Raw genomic sequence first — 18746 nt, forward strand, 5'->3', positions numbered from 1 at the left:
ACCTTGTATTTTCTCCTTATAGGTGTGAAAGTTGCGTGGATTTACTGTTTATGAGAGGAGCTGGAAACTGTCCTGAGTGTGGCACTCCACTTAGAAAGAGCAACTTCAGGGTACAACTCTTTGAAGATCCTACTGTGGACAAGGAGGTTGAGATTCGGAAAAAAGTGCTAAAAATGTAAGTATTATTATTTGAATGATTCAGTATACGAAGACTTTAAGTATTATTTCAATAATTGCTATAATTATTTACTGATGGAAATACAGTTTGGCAAGTGAATAAGTTCATATATGCATTTGTTGAACAGAAATTTATTAAGTTCTTAGAGAATATTTATCTAACCTTTGTTAGAGAAGAGTAGATCCTTTTGATGGATGGTTTTACAGTTTGTTTATTCACTATTCATTTTTTACTTTAGTTAACATATATTAGTACTTACTGTGTGCAAAAGCTGTGTTATGCATAACTAGGTATGAAATGAGTGACATAACTATGAACTTTGCCCTCATAAGACTTACAGTATAGTAGTGTAGGATAGTATGGAGATAGATAATAAAACAGGCAAACTAAACAACTGTGTAATTATAAATTGAGAAGAATATTCTGAAGTTAGTGACTGAGTGTTGGTGTGGGTCATTGATGCCAGGTGAGGCCTGTGAAAGGTATCTCATTTAAGTTGAGATTTGAAGGCTGTTAGAGAAAATAATGTGTTAGCTGTAATTTATTTTTATATTTATCTGTGTTTGTATAATGTATCTATTTTTAATATTGTCATTTTCATTTATAATTTAGTTTTTACTCTGTGAATAGTTTTGAGTTTTATCTGTCCTTTTATTAAAAAGGATACCTTATTGTTTTTGAAGTTTAAGGAATATATAAATTTAATGTATTATTATTATAATATATTTTTTAGTGGTATATGTTTCAACTTAGGTCACTGGTATTTTATTTATTTGTTTTCAAAGATTTTATTTATTTATTTGACAGAGAGAGTGAACACAAACGGGAAGAAACAGGCAGAGGGAAAGGGAGAAGCAGGAGCCCGTGAAGCAGGGGGCCTTGTGCTCTGGGCTTGATCCCAGGACCCTGGGTTCATGACCTGAGCTGAAGGCAGACGTTCAGCCGACTGACTGAACCACTCAGGCGTCTCTAGGTCACCAGTGTTGTAAAGATTTATTTATTTATTTGAGAGAGTGAGCGAGTGTGTACACAAGAGCAGAAGCGGAAGGGATAGGTAGAGGGAGAGAGAATCTCAAGCAGACTCTGCTCAGCGTGGAGCCTCACTTGGGGCTTAATCTCACGACCCTTAGATGGTGACATGTGCCAAAACTGAGAGTTGGACCCCCAGCTGATTTTGCTAACCAGGTGCCTCCTAGGTCACCAGTGTTTTAGCAACATCTTTCTAGGTGCTTAACCTGTGTTATTTTATCAGTGTCCTAAGTGTCTTTTATTATTTGTATTGCTTCTGGGAGATAGTCTTTTAGATTCTTTTTTTTTTTTTTTAATTGTGATCCATTGTAGTTTTGTAATTCTTCACAGATACATTACAATATTTACAGAATTTCCTGGTCTTTAGTATGCTTTAGACTATAATTTTCATGAAAAATAGGAAGGTGTTTTTTTGAATTAATTTTTACCTTTCTGAAAATTATCAAATCTTTATAAGAAGTAAATCAGGCTCCTAATTTCTTTTTCTTTCTTTTCCTGAAGTTTTAGAAGGATTTAACATATTTTATCATTCTCTCTTGATTCTGTTCCTTCTCTATTGTCATAAGAATATAAGAACAGCATTCTTGTTCTAGTTATAAACATGATGTCAGGAAAACTGTTTTATACAGTAAGCAACCCTTTTCTGTGTATCATGAAAAAATAAGAAGATACAAATTAGATAATATATAAAGCAAGAGATATGTGATATGTTCATTTTTTTCTTCTCTTAAAGATACAATAAAAGAGAAGAAGACTTTCCTAGTCTAAGAGAATATAATGATTTCCTGGAAGAAGTGGAAGAAATTGGTATGTTTTTGATGCTTGTACTTTTGGTGTGTTACCCTGTATGCTTTTATCTCTTAGATAAAAGATAAACATTTCACATAAAATTTATAACAAGTTTTGTTGTGATAACTGGTGTTTTACCTATTAACTTGCTGTTGTACTTGAATCATGTTAAATTGAAGGCATACTTAAGAAAAGGACATACTTAAGTAGTAAACATTTTGTCTCAGGAAAAATAATATCACTATAGCTGCAAAGAAAGGCTGAATCTGTATATATCATCTGTATGTTGATGAGGTATTAGAATCAACACAAGGAAAAAGTACACAGATTTCTTTTAAAAAATATTTATCTGTGTCTATGGTGACTAAAGTCATATGTTTATCATATATGTCTCTGTGCATATAGCAGTTTGAAAATAATTTGAAGTAGTTGACTATTGAAGTGGCATTCTTTTATTCAGTATTCTCCTAGAATCAGAGGTTAGAGTAATCTTAATGCTTTTTCTTTAGTGATTAGTCAAAATCATGTTCATCAAAAGAAAGAATTATTTTTGCTTTCTTAAATAAGATTTCAGAGATGTTAAAAAGCCTGGAAGTTGTCTTACATCAATGAAAAAAATTAATGTTTTTTATAGCTGCCATAATTATTACTATACTTGGTTTGGAAATGATACAGAAATTACAGACTGTGAAAATAAGAATGAGATTTAGAGAATTGAACAAATCATCTTTTTTATTCTTCTCTCAAACCTAGTATAGCTAAGCTATACTTCTATTATTTCATATTTAAAATATAAATATAACAGCTTGATCTTTCTTTAGAAGGAGGTTTATATATGGAAAGTTTTTAGAAAACTTAAACTCTTGAGCAATGGAGTATTCTAATGCCATTAAAACTTCTTTATTAAGTGAGGAAAAACCCAGAGAATCTTTTTATTTTACTGTTACTGAAATTTTTCTTAAATATCTAAGTTCATTTGTCATGTCATAGCAAATAACGTGTACAGACTATAAATTAAGCTTTTTATGGGATCTTTTAGTGCCTTGGAGCCATTGTTTTTTCATTCTAATTTTATTCATTGCGCTCTATGTATTATCTGAACAACCATCAGTGGTTTGAATTTTAATTGAAAAAGTGGTAGAATTGGGAGTGCCTAGGCAAAGTAGAAAAGTTAGGATGTAGACTGAGAAGGTAAACCAGAAGAAACTTATTTTTTTTAAAACCAGAAGAAATTTTAAAGAATTGGGCAAGTGTAGAAATCTGGCTGTACATAGGTAATAAGTATAGAATAGGCAGTTGGGTAGTAAGCAGGAGGAAATCTAGCTCATGTTTATTCTAAAGGCAATGTGATTAATTAAGAGTCTGGTTGGTAGGTGGGCAGCCCTGGTGGTTCAGCGGTTTAGCGCCGCCTTCAGCCCAGGGTGTGATCTGGAGACCGGAGATTGAGTCCCATGTTGGGGTCCCTGCATGGAGCCTGCGTCTCTGCCTCTCTCTCTCTCTCTCTGTGTCATGAATAAATAAATAAAATCTTAGAAAAAAAAAACACAAAAAAACCAATGGACAAAGAAGGTGGGTAAGGGAGGTAGGGATCTTGATTCTAAAATAAGGTTCTGGTTCAACCATTATTTTTAAAAATGTATATTTTTTCTACAAGATGAATTAGTTTGAAGATAAGAACAGTTGGGGGACCATAGGTAAGACCATATTATGTTCAGAAGCAGGAGCCAGGATTGACCAGTAAGAGCAAGTCTGGATATTACAGCTGTACCGTATATAGTCCTTTCCTTTTTACCAGATAAGAAAACAGTGGCTCAGAGCATTTAAGTTGAAAGTGATTCTGCTATCATGTATATTCATGAGGGACTATCTTCAGTTGCAGTTATGTTGAAGCATTCTTACCTACCTCCACTTATTTGACCCATTGGGGTAACGGAGTTAAAATGTACCTAAAATGTACCTTCCATAAAATTTGCTGATTGAAGCCAAAAGCATAATGAATACCTGATGAACCTTGTTTGTTAGAAGATGTTCTCAAGTATATCTCTGTACTTATCTTACCATTTATTTATTTAGAAGATTTTTATTTATTTATTCATTAGAGATAGAGAGAGAGAGAGAGGGGCAGGCAGAGACACAGGCAGAGGAAGAAGCAGGTTCCATGCAGAAGCCTGACGTAGGACTCGATCCCAGGACTCCAGGATCATGCCGTGGGCCGAAGGCAGACGCTAAACCACTGAGCCACCCAGGGATCCCCACCAGTTCACTTATATGCTGAGAGTTGTTGGCATTGGTAAAAAAGCCTTCTTTTGTACTTGTTTTTGTAATTATGTAATTTTATTAAGTAGTTTATATGGTTAGGAAAAAAGTGCATACCTTCTGAAGGATTCTGCTTCTCAAGTTCTTATTCCATTTTAGAAAATGGAAACTGAACAATATAGATGGCAAGTATGATTTATACAAGAAAGAAGCAATTAAACTAATTAAAGGCTAGACATTCATTGTATGTCATTAAGTTAGAGAATGACTGTACACTTAGTGTATATGTTTTAAGTTAAAGTATTTAAGGAGTATGTATGTGTGTTTCCCTCCCTTAACAGACGTAAGTAATCAGCTACTAATTTTGATCATGTTGAACATAGAACAGTTCTGATTGTATTAGAAAATATTGATGAAGTTTGGGGCCTAGCCTCTTGGACTTAGGGTTTATTTTCTGAACTTCAGCTCAGTTTAGCAAATACTAACTGTTATATGTGCACTTTACTTGCTGGGCATATATGATCTTTGCCTTCAGTAGGTTCAGACTCTAAAGAAGGAAATAATTTTGTAAACTAGTAACTATAATATAATGTGAAAGTAGTATAGACATTTATTTGTATAGTATTATGAGAATACAGATAACAAAACAATTATTCCAACATTGAGGAATAGAAGTATAGTTTGATCAGAGAAGAGGTCATATTTGAATTTGACCTTAAAAGATAGAATAGGAGTTTACCAGGTGGGAAGAGGATGGAAGAACATTTCTAGCAAAAGACAAAATTACAGAGATACAGGGTATTGAATATGTTGGAGAATGAGCAAATAATAATGTTATAGGAAGTAGAAAATGGAGAATGACTAGAAATGAGGCTTAAGAAAGAGACTAAACCTGGGTTAATGAGAACTTTGCATGCTAGGCTATCAGGGTAAGATTTTATTCTGTGGTCAATAGTGAGCCAGCAAGGTAGTGTGATAATGATGTGAAATATTGACAGGAGATCCTAGAGTCTGCGTAACATTTTTAAGGGGCCATTACAACAATTTGGACGAGAAATAATGAGAACTTAGAGTAGGTAGTGGGGGGTGGAATAGATAAAGGGATGTTTAGACAGAATATTCAAGGACTAATTTGATACAGGAGATGAAGTAGAAAGAGCAGACAGGGATGAGTGAAAATTCATGACCTTAAGCAGTAGCAGTAGTATGGTATTAAGAAAATAAAAGCTGGAGAACAGGTAGTATTAGTATTTTTTTATTGTTTTGTTAGGTGGAGAGTGAAGCAATGAGGGAAAGACTAGTTTTAGCTCTTTTACGTTTTGTTAGGGTATGGCTCCACCACTTAGTTGTATGTCATTGTTTTAATTGTTAGGATATAAATAAAACTTCCTTTTAAAATCTTGTTTCAGTAGCTGTCTATTTTGTGTTTTATTCATCCTTTCAAAGATGATTAATTCAATGCCTGTGATATCTGGCTATCTCTGCATTAATCAAAAGTATAAAATGTTAATTTAATGGGCACCTGCTACGTGCCGGTGCTCACATTATCGTATAATTTTTACAACTCTGAGATAAACATTTTTATCCCTATTTTGCATACAGAGAGTAGGTAAAGAGCACTTAAATGTTGTACTCAGGATTACATTGCTAGTAAATAATGAAGCCAAATTTTGAACATAGAGTTTTCTGACTCTCAGAGTCCATGAAAGTTCGTACTAGTCTCAGAGTAGTTACTAGTCTGAGTCTAGAATGTGGGGTGCTAACTGGGGAAATAGTAGGAGATGACAGAAAAAGCAGCAGAGTGGGGCCATATTTTGAAGGACCTTAAAGAAAATTAAACTCAGTAATGAAGGTCAAAGGGTGCTATTGAAGATGCTTAAGCCTAGAGTGAGAGGAATAGAGTTAGTAGGGTGGCTAAGGAATCTATGTGAGGATTTAGAAATTGGGAGTTGGTCATTTGGTTAAATAAATTTCATTTTGAATCCTTTCAACATCACAAATATAAAAGCTTTAAAATACTGTAATTTTGAATAATGGCATAAAATTACAATAGAAGGGGTACACATGAAGATGAACTTTCTTATAGCATTAACAATAGGCTCCTTTCTGTGGTTATGACAATCTAAACATAAAAATTCTTGTTCCTTTTGGCCCCAGGGATTATCTCAAAGGTTTGTTCTTAGTTTTATAATAAATAGATTATTCTCTTGGTTCAGGGTATGCTTATTTTGAAAGGGTGAGAGAGTCCTAAGGGCTTTAATTATAAATTTTGGATGTCAAAAAGACTTCAAAATTGTACTTTAAATAACATTAAATCTTTCAGAAAATACAATAGGTTTTTTGTTGCCTTTTAATACTTGACTAAAGGCAGGTCAACATCTGAGCTAAGCCAGCAACCAGATAAAGGGGCAAATGATTGTTATAGAAAATTGTCTTGTACTCTTTTTTTCTTTGAGACTGTTATATCAACCTGATTCATTATGGCATGTGTGAGACTTAATCTAAAAAGTTTTTAAAATAGTACTTTACTTTTTAAAAAAACTTTTTTTTTCTTTTTAAAGGAAGCAATTTGTATTTTTTATGATTATAAATTTATGTCTATTATGTTGCTATTACCTTGGCTTTCTAAATGAAAAAATGAAATAAATTGGTTATTTTAATTTTATTGGAATTGATCATAAAGTTTTTAATAAGCATAAAAGAAGTTGTATACAGATAAATTTCACTTATAATTCAACTTTACCTATTTCTGGATTCTACTTAATAGAAAATTTAAATCAATACTACACTGTCTACCTTTCTGATAAACTTTTTTTTAAACTGCTCTACATATTCTATTAGAATTCAATATAGAATATCAATTTGATTACCTTTACTTCTCAGATTTATAACCAAAAGAAACCAAGATAATTTTTTTCCTGTACTTTATATCTACTTGCTTTGCCATTCTGTAATTATAAAGATCATTTTAACTAAATCTATAATTATAGAGATAATTATAAGTGCTAACATTGGTTTATTTATTTTTCCTCTTATGCTAATTCAACAAGTATTTCTTGATCTCTTACCAGATGGGAAATTCTTTTTTTTTTAAATAGACTATTTTTAGAGCAGTTTTAGAGTTATAGCAAAATTAAGTGGAAAATACAGAGTTCCCATATATCACCTGCCCCACAAATGCACAGACTTCCTGCTACCAACATCACCCCAACAAAGTGATAAATTTGTTATAATTGATAAACCTACATTGACATATCATTATTGCCCAAAGACTATAGTTTGAGAGTTTATTCTTTATGTTGTATATTTTATGGGTTTGGAGAAATATGTAATGACATATATCCACAATTATGGTATTATACAGAATAGTTTCATTGCCCTAAAATTCCTCTGTGCTCTGCTTATTTGTCACTTCTTCCTCCCCTAACTTCTGGCAACCATTGATCTTTTTCTGTCTTTACTTTTTTTAGACTGTCATGTGGTTGGAACCATATGGTATATAACCTTCTCAAATTGGCTTCTTTGACTTAGTACTAATATTTAAGATTCCTCCATGTCTTTTCATGATTTGATTGCTCGTTTCAATTTAATGCTGAATAATAGTTCATTGTCTGGATGTACCACAATTTATCCATTAAACTATTGAAGGACATCTTGGTTGCTTCTGTGCTTTGGCATTTGAGAAGAGAGCTGCTGTGAACATTTGTGTACAGGTTTTTGTGTGGACATCGTTTTCAGTTCCTTTGGATTAATACCAAGAAGTGTGATTGTTGGATAAAATGGTAAGAATATGTTTCATTTTGTAAGAAACAAACTGTCTTTCAAAGTGTTGTGTCATTTTGCGTTCCTGCTGCAGTGAATGAGAATTCCTGTTCCTCCGTATCTATGTCAGCATTTGGTGTTGTCAAGTGTATTGGATTTTGGTCATTTTAATGGGTATGTTTTGGAAATCTTTTATTGAAGTTCTGGGAGTGATAAAGATGAATCATACCTAGAATCTGCCCTCAAGGAACACTCTATTAGGTCAAATAGATATGTACATTGAAAATAATTTTATAGGGTAGAAACTAGATAAGTGGCACCAGCTTGATATTAAGCAATACATTGTGGACATTCAGGGATAGAAAGATTGTACTTGCAAAGTGAATTATAAAGAAGAGCTGGTGATTCAGTTGGGTATAGAGTGAGTCAGATATGGATAACCACAGTTGTTCTAGGTTCATGTTGGTACTAAGATATGGATCCTCTGGGTGCAGTACGATCATAAGTATGGAGGTAGGAAAGTACAGAGCCTGTACAGGTGCAGAGGAAGAGCTGAACTGTGTTATTAGTGTTCTCCAGACATTGAGAGAAACAGTACAACTAGTGTTGTAGATAAAAGTTCAGGCTTTGGAGTCAGGTAGTTTATGTTAAAATCCTGGTTACAACATTTACTGGCTGTATAACTTGGATGTAGTTATTTAATGTCTTGAAATCTTATCTGTAAAGTATGACTAACAGAAGTACCTATCTCAAAAGGTTATTGGGAGTTTTAAGTGATGTAATTAGGTCAAATGCTGGACATAGTGCCTGTCATATGTACTTCGTAGATACTTGATACACAGTGTAGAGTGTATTCTTCAAGCAAAGTTTTGAGGAGATCACTTCAAGCAAACAAATGAAGCAGAGCCTCTCTGGTTGGAATTGCTTAATATTTCTTTCCATTGGTTCTTGAAGAAGCACTGAGGAATCTGCAAAATTCACAGAGTAGAGAGGAAAAAGCAATGGGAGATAAGATTGGATTTTCCTTTTTCAAGACAGTGTGAATACAGAAGCAGTGAGTGAACTGAGTAACTCATGACTCAATGACATAATCAGAACTTTGTTTTAGTAGGGTTAATTGGTAGCTGATTCCATTAAAAGGAAGGACAGTTTATTCTCTTAATAAATACTTAATTCAGCAACCAGTACAGTGCTAGATAATATTTGATGCATAAAGCAAGGATACTTTTAGTTCTTCCCTTTTTTCACTTGATCATGTAGTGTCCTATATTATTACTTCAGTTTATGTGTTTAGGGTTGATCTCCCTAATGAGAGCTCTTTAGTCTTTGAAAATAGGAAAATCTTTGTATGCTCACAGCACGTAGTGGTGGGAACTGAATAGATAATCATTGAATTCTTTACTCCTTTCCTTTCTTCTTTTCTTTATGTTTGGATGATACAAAGATTATATAAAATATGATCTTTGAGTGCAAGATGAAGTGTGAGTAAAGAGTGCTGTGTATGTGTATACAGATTAAATGAAGTAGAAAGATTTCTTTATGAGCTGTAAATAATGTTTTTAACATTTGTAAGAAAAGGAAGTTATTTCTAGTTAGGGAAGCAGGGAAATGTCATTGAAAAGGCAGTATTTGGATAAACATTTAAAGATTGGGTATAGGGCAGCCCCGGTGGCGCGCAGCAGTTTAGCGCCGCCTGCAGCCCCGGGCGTGATCCTGGAGACCCTGGATCGAGTCCTATGTCGGGCTCTCTGCATGGAGCCTGCTTCTCCCTCTGCCTGTGTCTCTGCCTCTCTCTCTCTCTCTCTGTGTCTCTAGAAATAAATAAATAAATAAATAAATAAATAAATAAATAAATAAATAAATAAAATCTTTAAAAAAAATAAAGATTGGGTATAGTTTCAGTAGTAGGAATGGTGATAAGGTATTCTAGGCAGAATGGTGTGATCAGAGGAACTGGAATAGGAAATGTAGGGGGCATTTGGGAAATGCAGACTGTCTACTTTCAAGAGAGGTCTTTATTTAGGAGAGAGAAAAATGGTATAGCTAGATTGTAAAGGGTTCTGAATTCTAAAAGTGTGTGTGTGTGTGTGTGTGTGTTTGTGTGTGTATTTTCCCTAGTAAAAAGAGGAAAGGCAGAAGGGATGAAAGAACTATAGGGTGGTAGAGGTGCAAGGTGATTAGAAGTGTGCTTCAGCATTGTATATTATTGATTGGGTTAGAGTATAGAGTCAGATGCAAAGATTCTGGAGATAGGAAATTAAGTCAGAGATTATTATAAATTATCCAGGGAGAAATACATTTCAGCTTGATGTATTGTCAGGGCACTTTGAGAATAAGGGCATATTTAAGGAGAGTTTTGGTGGTAGAATCTATAGGATTTGGCTACTAGTGCTTGTAGAATGCAAAGGAGAGTGGATCAGATGAATCATGTGTTAAATCTTGGTGGTTTAGCATGATAATCATAACAGATACAGGAACAGATACAGGAACAAATTTGGAGATAATTATGTGTTTGCTTTTCTGAAATGCACTTTGAGATAGTGTCAGCTTTTCTTGGCATTTATTTGGTTGAAACTATGGGAAGTGATGAGATTGCTGAAAGAATATAGAGGGAGGAAAGAGAGCAAAAGCCATAATCATACAGATTACTTAGAGACTAAGAAGAGCCAGAGGTAGAAATAGGTAGAAAAAGGTAGAAATAGGAAAGAGTTGCTGGAGTAGTAGAGAGAGATCAGGAAAATGTATTAACTTAGTTAAAAGAGGGAAGTGCCTAAGGATAAATAAGTGATCAATATTATTAAGTAGGCATAGATATTGAGGATGATAGAGGTTGTAAAAGATTATTGGATTTGGTGGCTCAATACAAGGAGTAAATTATGAGTGATTGGCAAAGACTGCAGAATCACACTCTATTAACAAATGGATCACGGTTGACTTTCTAAGAGCAGTTGCTAGTTTTGAGCCTCCTTCTTTGTTTTGTGTTGGGGCTAGAGGGTGATTTATGGGGAATGCTTTACATTGCGTCCTAGCCACATTCCCTGGTTTACCACCATTAGTATTTTCTTTTCTACTTTGTGGTAAAAAAGTTAGAGAAATAGCTAGAGGCCTGTTGTTTCTCAGTTTCTCTCATTTCTCCCAGAGCTTTAATATTGCATGTAACAGAATTGATGATTGCTTTTGTGTTTTCTACATACCTATATATGAGCTTGGGTTTTTAACAGTGGTTATGATAAGTTGATGTTCTAAAATCTATTGGCCTTTTGAGGAGATAAAAATGAAATAATGGATCAGATTGGTCTTTAGAGTATGTTTGATGCCTTACTCAACAAAATAGGTAACCCTATGTTGGGCTCCCAATATCACTTTTCAATTTTTATAAGCCTCTATAATCCAAATGTCTAGGAACTGTTTGACTTTCTCTCTCTGACTTATTTCACTTAGTGCAACACCTTCCAGGTCCATCCATGTTGTTGCAAATGTCAAGGTCTCATCTTTTTTTTATGGCTAATATTCCATTGTATGTACATACCACATCTTCCCTATCCATTCCTTTATTAATGGACATGTGAATTGCTTCCACATTTTAACTATTGTAAATGATGCTGCAGTAAACATAGGGGTGCATGTATCTTTTTGAATTAGTGTTTTTCTTTGGACAAATACCTAGTAATGGAATTAACTGGATCATATGGTATTTATACCTTTACTCTTTTGAAGAACCTTCATATTGTCTTCCACAGTTACTACATTAATTTACATTCCCACCAACAGTATACTAGGGTTCCTTTTTCTCTGCATCTTTGCCAACACTTGTTATTTCTTTTTTGAGTTTAGCCATTGTGACAGGTATAAGTGATATCTCACAAAATGTGGTTTTGATTTGCATTTTCCTGAGATGAATGATGTTGAGCATTATTTCGCATATGTTGGCCATTTGTATGTCTTCCTTGGAAACCCTGTTTATTCAGGTCCTCTACTTTTTAATTGGATTATTTATATTTTTTTTGGCATTGTTGTATCAGTTCTTTATATATTTTATATATTAACCCCTTATCAGGTGTATCATTGCAGATATCTTTTCTGTTCAACAGGTTTCCTTTTTGTTTTGTTGTTGGTTTTCTTTACTGTGCAAAAGGCTTTTTGTTTTATGATGGAATACTAATAGTATATTTTGGCTTTTGTTTCCCTTGCCTTAGGAGAATACCATATGCTTTCACTTATATGTGAAATGTAAAAAAACAAACAAATGAATAGACAAACACAAAGTCAAACAGACCTATAAATATGGAGAACAAACTGATCATTGTCAGTGGGGGAGATGGTGAGGGGCTGTGCAACGTGGGTGAAAGGGAGTAGGAGATAACAGGCTTTGAGTTATGGAATGAATAAGCCGTAGGGAAATAAGTACAGCATAGGGAATATAGTCAGTGGTGTGTAATCAGGTTGTATTGTGACCCATGGTAACTTCAGTTGTGGTGAGCATAACATAACCTATAGTTGTTGAATCACTATGTTGTAAACCTGAAGCTGATATAACATTGTGTGTCAACTATATATTCAAATAAGAAGAAAAAGAACAGAGAACAAGTAAAGAAGAAAGGCTAGGACCTATTGGAGTTGGTTAAAGGAAGGAGTGAGATGAGGAAGGAATCTGTTAAAACATGGCTTTTAGCATAATTATTTAGGGTAGCTCAAACCTGTTTATAGAACAAGCAGGAAGTAAAGATAAGTAATTGGAGAAGGGATAGAATGGCTAATAATGGATGGAGAAAGATTACAAAGGAACCCAAAGGAGGTCTGAATTGAGTTATGGAATAGGAGAGTCTTAATGATACAGATTTTTCTTTTGCAGGCTGGTGCAAACACTGTAAGGGGTGGGGTTGTGGATTGGTACTTTATAATATGAATTTGTATATACCAAAAGAGGTATTTTTGGTTGTTATTCAAAGTATCATAGTGACTGATCTCTATATGTAAACTTAAAAGGGAATAAGGCATTATTTTGAGTTGGACTTCTATAAAATTGTAAAATTATTTAAAAATTAATTAAAAAATTATAAAAAATTCTAACTCATTGAAATTTGTCACTTTTTTGAACATACGTCAGTGACTCAGTTAAGCATTTGCCTTCAGCTCAGGTTGTGATCCCAGGATTCTCGGATCCAGCCCTGTGTTGGGCTCCCTGCTCAGTGGGGAGTCTGCTTCTCTTCTCTCTCTCTCTCTCTCTCTCTCTCTTTCTCCCTCTCTCTCTCTCTCTCCCTTTCCCCCTCTCCCCTTACTCATGCTCTCTCTCTCAAATAAATAAAATCTTTAAAAAAACCTTGTTTTTGTTTGCTGTAAATTACACAAATATAGAATATTTTTTATTCTTTTGGATACTTTTTCTGTTTATGGAGCACAGATTCTTTTCAGTGTTGATTCTGACCAGTATAGTGGATCCCAGACGTACTCTTTTTACTTAAAAAATTTAAATCTTTTTTATATTTTAAAGTTACACTGGGGACTATAAAAATCAAATCTAATATTATGGCAAGCACATATCTTAGGTTTTCTATGGTGATTCAGAGATTTAGATATTATGTGTGGTAGTCTGACAGTCTTAAGGTTCACTTGCTTTTGAAAACATAGTTGCTGAACTAGAATTAGCCTCTAAAATGAGTAGTGGGTAAAAGGACATAAATAGAGCTGTAAATAATGATAATCTGATGAATTACTTAATTTATTTAATTACTTAATTAAATGTGTTTTTTTAATTAATTAATTCACTGTGATGAATTCTTTTTTATTTGCTACTCAAGGTTTATATTAAAACTATATTTCCTGTCATTGTTTCCTATTTGATGCAGTTTTCAACTTGACCAACAATGTGGATTTGGACAACACCAAAAAGAAAATGGAGATGTACCAAAAAGAAAACAAAGATGTCATTCAGAAAAATAAGTTAAAGCTGGTTGGTTGCTAAGTATTTTCTTCTTTTTCGTTAGAAATGAGTGTTTCCATATGATCCTTGAAAAGCTATCTTCTTTTAAAACATGTTAAATTTACAAAGAGTTTAGCTGAAATCCAGGCCAGAAATACAAGTATGTAGGCATGTAGGTAGGAGGCACAGTGTAGCTAAAACAACTTTGATGGCATTATTAAAGTATATTCTATATAATATATATATACACACACACTGTCAATTATTTAATATTGCCTTTCTAGTTTTGGAGAAAAGCAGAGGTACTTATTTTTGAGGTGCTTTATCAGGAATTTGTGATTGTTGGTCAAAGTGATACTAGTCATATCTGGATCACATAGCTTGTGTTTTCATCTTATGTTTAGAAGTTTTAGGACTTCTCCTTATAGTTTTAGGAGTGTTTCATTTATGTACTTCTTTCCTGCCATAAAGCTCTCAAGGAATTGACACTGCATTTTCATTTCATTCATACCCAGCCTGGCTTCCTTAGAATAGAAAGGTGTCTCATTAGAGGATCAATGTGCCATAAAAAAGACTCTCTTTGCCCAGTAGCCTTCTCTCGGTACATTAGAAGATACATGCAAAATAGGTATGCCTAGGTAACTTGTTGCATTAGCCTCATTTAACTCACTAATGGAAGGATGTTCCTTTTTTTTTTTTTTTTTTTTTTTTTTTTTTTAGGATGTTCCTTTTAAGTGAGTACTTTTTCCATTCAGCATTTTAAGCTAGGAAATACTGAGAGTTGCTGTGAAAGAATAGAATTTCAGGCTGGTTATTTATTTTAAGACAGAAATTTCTAATTATCTGAAAACTTTATAATGATAGGTTATTGAATAAAACAAATACTTTATTTCAGTGGGAATATTTGTATTGCTTTTATTCCTTTTGTTCTATTGTTGAATACCTAGATATATTTTAACTAAGTGATTTGGTCAGTAATTCATTGACATTAACTATCACTCTGTGTAGAATATTATACCTATTAGTGATACTGACCTGGGTATTTGGTATTGGTTTAAACATACAGACATGGGGACCACATTTTTAAAGATGGTGCTAGTTGACATGTATTAGTAACTGTGGTATCATTGGGTAGAGCCCAACTCTCTTGTGGCGCATGGAATATGGACTAACTTACATGGCTGATGTCTTTTTACTAATCTGAGGTAGCAGCTTGCTTTTAATGTCTCTGAATGTTGAAGTCTAACTGTTCAAAAACATCAAAGTTCTATCAAAGAAGAAAAGAAAAAGTCTTCTCCATGATTAGTTATATAAAGTGACCCATTTCTGACATAGACCCATTTCTGACATGAGTTGTCTGCTAAGGGGATCTTACTTGTTTCATGAAACTGGTACCTATCAGTATGAGCACAGAGAAACGGAATGTGATCTAATCTTAAAATAGAGACTTAGTGAAGATTAGCTTAGTATTTATTCTATTCTATTTATTATTTAATTGAACTACAGTTGATACAGATTGTTACGTTAGTTTCAGATGTACAATATAGTGATTCAGCAAGCATACATAACACATATGCTCATTCCAAGTGTAACTACCTTCTGTCACCATATAATACTATTATAATACCATTGACTATATTCTCTATACTGTACCTTTTATCTCTGTGAGTTTATTCATTCCATAACTTCATATCTCCCTCTCCCCCCCACCTCATTGGCAGCCACCAATTTGTTCTTTGTATTTATGGGTCTGTTTTTGCTTTTTGTTTGTTCATTTGTTTTGTTTTTTAGATCTCACATATAAGTGAAATCATATGATATCTATCTTTCTCTGACTTCTGACTTGCTGCATTTAGCATAATACCTTCTAGGTCCATCTGTGTTGTTGCAAATGAAAAGATCTCATCCTTTCTTTATGGCTGGCTGAGTAATATTCCTGTGTGTGTATGTATGTACACTCTACATCTTTTTTATCCACTCATCTGTCAATGTGCACTTGGGTTGCATACATACTTGGCTATTTTAAATAATGCTGCGGTAAATATAGGGGTGTACATATCTTTTTAAATTACTGTTTCCTTTTGAGTAAATACCCAGTAGTGGAATTACTGGATCATATGCTATTTCTATTTTTAATTTTTTGAGGAACTTCCATATTATTTTCCACAGTGGCTATACCAATTTACATTTCTACCAGTAGTGCATGAGGGTTCCTTTTTCTACACATCCTGGCCAACACCTGTTATTTAAAATTAGTTTAATTTTTATTTTCAGTTTTCTAGATTCTCACAGCAGAGATTGCTGTGTAAATGTCTATCAGTTTAGCAGACTAAAAAAGTCAATTCAGTAACATTTGTTCATCATCTGCTAAGCATATTATACAGAAAGATGAGTAAGAAGCTAAGTAATTTCGATACAGTGTCATAAGCATGTGGAAAGTGTGTGCTTGTTACTATAGGAGTATAGAGGAGGGATATCTAATCTATTCTGGGAATATCGGGAAAGACATTCTAGGTGAGATCTTGCCTGCAATGGAGTCTTAAAGGACAAGTGGAAACTTGCCAAGGTGAAGAAGATGGGACAAGGGTGGGAATAGGGAGGCTACATAAAAACATTCAGGCAGAAAGAAATCATCAGCAAAGGCAGGAAGGCATGGATAATCAGTTCTGAGAGATTTTAGTAGTTTTATACTGCCAAAGTTCAATAGAGAGAGTTGAAGTTGGAGAAGTAGAAAGGACGTAGGTCACATAAGGAAATTTATTATGAAAAATAATTTGGGCTTACAGAGACCAGTTTTTATGTGTGAATTTTTTTAATTTATTTTTTATTTTTTTTAGAGAGAGAGAGAGAGAGAGAATCTTAAGCAGGTTCCATGCCCAATGCATAGCTTGACCCCAGGGCTTGATGTCACAACCCTGAGATCATGACTGAAATCAAGAGTCTGACGCTTAACTGACTGAGTCATTGAGGTGTCCCAGTTGTTTTTATATTTAAATTGGTGAGCTTTTTCTTCAAATTAAAGCTTGCTTGGAATACTTTGGTTAAAGGGATCCTGGGAAGAGGACAGGCAGAATTCCCATCTGCTCAGTCTTTTATGTAGTGTACCTTAGGCATCTTATTAGGGAGCTCCAAGATTCCTTGGAGTAATGTTGTAAGAACGTGGCTGTGGATGATTGTCATTAAAGGGTTTTAAAACATGTGATGATAAGGTATTGTCTGTGTTAGAATACATGGAGTGGTTTTGTGGAGGTTGAATTTGAAAGAATTGAGCTTGGAGTTCGAGAAACCAAAGGGAAGTTATTGCAATCATGTTGGTGAATTCAGAGGTGACTTAAACAAGAAACGGAAAGGTGAGGATCAATTGGAGAAACTATTTGATTTTAAAATAGCAAGTCTTAAAAAAAGGTAGCAAGTCTCACTGATGGATTAGGAGTGGGAGGTGAAGGCAAGGGGTAGATTGGGTAAGATAGTGTTATTAGGAAGAATACAGAGACTTAGTTTTCAACTTGCTTCCCTTCTCTCAGTTCATTACCTACTTCATTGTCCCCACGATGTTTGATTTTTAATGATGGCTATTTTCCCAGTTCTTCAACTAGCTAGTTGAAGCTAGTCAGTCAACTAGCTAGTCAGTCAATATTTATTGAGGCCTACTAGGTCTAGGATACTCATATATTCTATTTCAGTGAGAAAATGGAGGCTACCAGTTTCTCATTGCTAAAGATGGTAGACTGTTGGTCTGAATCTCATTCAGCCTGGTGGCAGTGTTTGGTGTAGGCTTCTCCCTTGATACTGAATCCCTCTTCCTTAACTTCTGTGGGGCTACTCTATTCTCCTCCTTATCCTGCTGCTCTCACCTTCCCCTTTCATCATCTTAAGAGGCTTAGCTTTCCTTCCTGACTCTGAAACATGGTTCCTTTCAGTGCTTCTTTTTATGACTTACCTTTTTATACTAATTACTCTCAAATGTTTCTGCAGCACATTGTTTTTCTCCTCAGCTCCTAGATTTATACTATGTAATATATACATATTCTATAAATAGTTAATAGACATTTACATCTTGATATATTATAGACACTTTTAATTCAGCATTCCAGAGCTGAATTTTTAAATCTTTACCGCTGGTCTCTACTATTATGTTCTTTATCCAAGTGTTCAAGCCTTATCTGGTCTGTCTTCCTGTTGATAGCCTCTCCTCATCATTTTTCAAATCTGGATCCCCCTCTAATTCTATGATTAGCTCTTATCATTTCTTATCTGGGTTATTGAAATGTTCTTTTAACTGGTTTTCCTGTCTACAGTTGTGGCCAGATTGATCTGTATACTTCACTGCTTGAAGTTGTCTTTCTAAAGTTATCCCTCAAATTTCCTTAATTTCTTTCTGATTGTCTTAGTATGGCACAAATTTCCTTAGTATGGTTGATGGACCCTCCATGATCTGCCCTCTACTTGCCTTTCCACTTTTATCTAGAACTTTTCACTACCCCCATACTTCATGACTTGGCCATACCAAGCATTCCAGCTTCATTCAGGTCTTTGTACCTTTGTTTTCTCTGCCTGAATAGCTGTTCCACTCTCCAGTGGGCCAAATAGCTACTGTTTGAAGTCTTAGCTCAACTTCCTAGGTTTCCTAGGGCTGCTGTAACAAATTATTAAAAACTTACAACAACAGGAATTTATCACAGTTCTGGAGTCTAGAAGTCTAAAATTAAGGTGCCATCAGGGTCATCATGCTTTCTCTAAATGCTCTAGGGAAGAATCTTCCTTGCCTCTTCTAGCACATGGTGGTTGTCAGCAACCTTCAGTACCACTCTG

The 18746-nt window shown here is 34.3% G+C and overlaps 1 protein-coding gene across 7 annotated transcripts in view; it reads left to right on the top strand.

Moving 5' to 3' along the window:
- MNAT1 (MNAT1 component of CDK activating kinase) overlaps positions 1 to 18746 on the top strand; it is a 188449-nt gene that overhangs the window by 51822 nt on the left and 117881 nt on the right. For all 7 annotated transcript variants that reach the window (XM_049113231.1, XM_025444292.3, XM_025444298.3 and 4 more), the window contains 3 exons: positions 23 to 175; positions 1941 to 2014; positions 13861 to 13964. In XM_049113231.1, the coding sequence (XP_048969188.1) occupies positions 23 to 175; positions 1941 to 2014; positions 13861 to 13964 (331 nt within the window). The remainder of the gene's footprint in view (positions 1 to 22; positions 176 to 1940; positions 2015 to 13860; positions 13965 to 18746) is intronic.

This window comes from Canis lupus, chromosome 8 (genome assembly GCF_003254725.2).
Source record: "Canis lupus dingo isolate Sandy chromosome 8, ASM325472v2, whole genome shotgun sequence".
NCBI classification, from domain to species: domain Eukaryota; kingdom Metazoa; phylum Chordata; class Mammalia; order Carnivora; family Canidae; genus Canis; species Canis lupus.